This window comes from Podarcis tiliguerta (assembly GCF_965153285.1).
Source record: "Podarcis tiliguerta genome assembly, chromosome: 6".
NCBI classification, from domain to species: domain Eukaryota; kingdom Metazoa; phylum Chordata; class Lepidosauria; order Squamata; family Lacertidae; genus Podarcis; species Podarcis tiliguerta.
The window spans coordinates 63492285-63496015 of NC_139539.1; the positions used below are offsets into that span (position 1 = coordinate 63492285).

At 42.4% G+C, this 3731-nt stretch overlaps 1 protein-coding gene across 1 annotated transcript in view; it reads right to left on the minus strand.

Annotated features, from left to right (window-relative positions):
• Window positions 1-2058: 2058 nt before the first annotated feature.
• CRYZ (crystallin zeta) overlaps window positions 2059-3731 on the minus strand; it is an 11816-nt gene continuing 10143 nt past the window's right edge. The window contains exons 8-9 of the mRNA XM_083448449.1: window positions 3673-3731; window positions 2059-2621 (exon numbers count right to left, since the gene is read on the minus strand). The exon at window positions 3673-3731 is cut by the window's right edge and continues 37 nt beyond it. Coding sequence (XP_083304575.1) covers window positions 2457-2621; window positions 3673-3731 — 224 coding nt within the window. The 3' untranslated portion in view covers window positions 2059-2456. The remainder of the gene's footprint in view (window positions 2622-3672) is intronic.

The window sequence follows — 3731 nt, forward strand, 5'->3', positions numbered from 1 at the left end:
ACATAGGTTCCCTATTGGTAGGAGAAAATAACAGAGGCCAACCAGAGAATATTGAGAAGCAAAGCAGCTAGTAATATTGAGAAGCAAAGCAGCTAGTAAGCTTGATCTTTATTGATCTGTTGCAACAGGGTACTCCCCTCCCACGCAGGAGAGGAAGAGGACCCCCTTAATTGCTGTGCCAGGGCTTATAAAGACTTTTGAAATTCCCATTCTGTAGATCAAGACCACCCCCAGAAAAATTATGCATACATCACAGAAGGGGTGTAACCTAAGACCACCCCTCCGATACATCCCACCTACATCAGAAATTTAAATGTTGTTTTTCTCCTTGTCACAGTTTATCTCCTGTCTGGCAAGTTACTTGATTGGATTGCCTGGGGTGCATGGCCATTCTTTTGTAGTGTTAAAATACTTATTTCCTGGGCCAGGTCACACCTTATTCAAACAGACATATCTTGTGAGGAAAGAGACAATGGGGAGGCTTTAAGACATATCTTGTGAGGAAAGACAATGGGGAGGCTTTTCCAGTTTAACCTTGCAGAGAAAAGGATTTGGTCAGTTTAAGAATCAAAATGGTTCCAGGTTGGTCTTCCTGTGTTGATCTATGTATGTGCAGTTATGAACATTACCATATATCTAATACCATAAAATTCCTATCACATTATCATAGAACACCACTTGAAAAGGGATGCTCCATCTGTCACAAGCAGCCCCAGTACAAATTACACATGTAGTGGTTCAGAAGGACAACCATACTCTTTATCTTGAGTTCCAACACCCAAATTAGCTACTTCTGTCCAATTATCTTGGCTATGTGCGGCAAGCAGTAAGCCAAAATGCAGTTCTCGGTTAAACAGGGATGATAATGAAAAAATCAATAGGGGTTTTGTGTTGTTGCTTTTTGGTACCTGTAACACCGCATTGTGGGGCTATTCTTTGAAGAAACCCATTTTAAATTAAGATTTGTAAAGTGTAGTTCCTGCAGTATTAGCTCTCACAGCAAAGATCTGACAATTCAAGCCTGGATGTGTCTTGCATCTCAACTCGAACATCCTACAAGAGTGCTGAAATGTTTACACTCACTGCTGGAGGCCATTTGCATAGTAATACGAGATGGCTAGTCTGAGTGGCAAGATTCTATTGCATTCCTCTTTCTCTTCCTGCTCCCTTAGTAACATTTGGCACGCTTGCATAAGTGCAAATGAAATTCATGACAGATTACGGTAAGCTTATTAACCTTACTTTGAAACCAGCTTTAGTGGCCCAACCTCACATACCTGAAAAACGAAATATACCTGTGTCCTATCAAATGCATGAAAACGAGCACATTACAACAACAACCCAGAAGAGCCATGAGGAACGTATCCCAATATTTGTTTCACTTGGTCATTGTAAATGTATGCCTACATTATCAGTTCTTTTGAAAAACTGTGAGGGAAAAGAACATAGGGGGCAGGAAACTGTGGTTAACCTTAACTTGCTTTAGTTGAAAACAAACTAGTTTCATAAACTATGGTTTGAAGTTTTGTCTGTTTCAACAAACCATGGTTGACATTCACAACAGTTTACCCAGGTTTGTATGACATGGCAATATGTGGTTCACCTAAAATGAAACTGAAAGGCTCGGGTCTCTCCTACACACACCTGCACTGAAGAGGTGAACTATTCAAGCCTCAGGCTCACTATGCTTCATTCACTAAGGCATGGCTTAGCCTTACATCAGAATGAAGCCACTAAATCTATACATTACCATTACTTCTGTTGCTCGGAGAACAACAGTGGCTGGTTTGTGCATACTCTCATACGTGTGGAAACCCTATTTGCACAATCTTTCCCTCTTCTCCAAGGAGCAAAGACAACACAGGCTGGGTATGACTGCATACGGATGTACACAGGTGCTGATCACATCACACCTTTCCCCCAATATCAGCAGTTGAAATGAACTGAGCATTTTTTCCAAAGAATGGCACTCCTTCTGGATATGTGGCTTACTAAAAGGTAACATGGCTTAAGTGTGGGCTTTGTTACTCAAAGACGAAAAGCAAAGGAACAGTTGGGTCTGTCTTCCTTGTATTCTTTATTTTGAAAGAAACGTAATTCTGTAGTTAGCAAATTAAAGCCAACACAGTGGGTTTCTAATACTCCCTTATGTAGGCCCAAAAGCACGTTTAGCACATTCATGTGTGCAAATGGTAGTCCGCAATACAGCAATACCATTTGGGTGCAAAACAAACATCTTTTACAAAGACCTGCAAGAACAAAACCCCACTCCCAAACAGCAGAGTGTCTAAGTCAGAGATACAAAGCATGTCATCTTTTTAAAACTTGATATTCAAATATTTCCCCAAATTAGTGCTTATTGCATCTTATACCTGAACCACATTTTGAGGAGTATTCGGAACGTGCTACATTAACAACTGTGAGCAGCGATTATCCGATTGGTGTGGAGGCACAATTTAACACATGAGAAGCACCATCTTCCCCAAGGCACCTGGGCTGTGTATTATGTCTTTATGAGCCTCTGCCACCTTCTCCAATGCATATTCAGGGCCTACTGCTGGTTTCAGCCAGCCAGCTTCTACACCAGCCAGAACTGATGCTGCACATTCACGCAGCTCATCCTAAATGGAGAAGAAAACATTTTTAAAATTGAGCACGAAAGGAAAATACTTCTATGCCCTCCAGCAGTCAAATTCATTCTTCTACATTGTAGTGTGTGTATGTGTGTATGTAGAGAAAGAATGTAGGCTTGGCTCCACAATTTAGTTTTCGCAGCAGAGATTTCCCAACCCCTACCTGTAAGCCCCGTGGAAAGTTATCCCTAAGGGCTGGGGAAAGGCTTGGATGTGGCGGTGGCGGTTATGACACATGTGTAGCAAGAGCTGGGAAATCAATGGATGCCTGTGGTCAATCACCCCCCTCCCCCAATACCACACCGCCAACAGTGACTTTCCATGGGACACAGCAGGCTGCAGTGGTGGAGGAGGAGGCAGGAATTATCCACTGTACAAGAATATTTTTGCTTGTACCTTGGAAGTCGAACGGAATCCATTCCAGAAGTCTGTTCAACTTCCAAACTGTTTGGAAACCAAAGCACGGCTTCTGATTGGCTGCAGGAAGCTCCTACAGCCAACTGGAAACCCCGAAAGCCCCGTCGGACATTTGGGTTCCAAAGAACATTTGCAAACTGGAACACTCACTTCCAGATTTGCAGCATTCAGGAACCAAAACATCTGAGTACCAAGGCGTTTGGGATCCAAGGTACGACTGTACTACTCTCAACCCAAGCAACAAAGGTTTTTAAGAACATTGTTTCTCTCTAAATGCATGGAGGAAAAAAGTTGCAGGACATATGAAGCCCGAAGAGGCAAGACCAGCTCCTGAAAGATTAATGCTATTGCAGAATATAGTTTCACTGGCCAGTCCAAAGCTTCTCAACAGATAGCAACTGACTCCCGAGAGCTTATGTAAAGTTCCCCAGACTGTGAAATGATTAAAGGAGTGTGTGCGCCTGCAGGGACGAAGAAAAGTATAGGGAGAGATTAAAGAAGCTTTCCAGAACTTCCCATGTTTTGAAGCCAAGTATCCGATCCAGGCTGTGTTACAGAAAAGGCACGCTGGCTCCTCTAAGTGAATTATGTACATATACTGCATGATGATGATGATTTTTACCTTAGATGAAGAGAATAAAGAAATTCCTCTGATGCTTGATTCTTTCCACATAGTGTCTC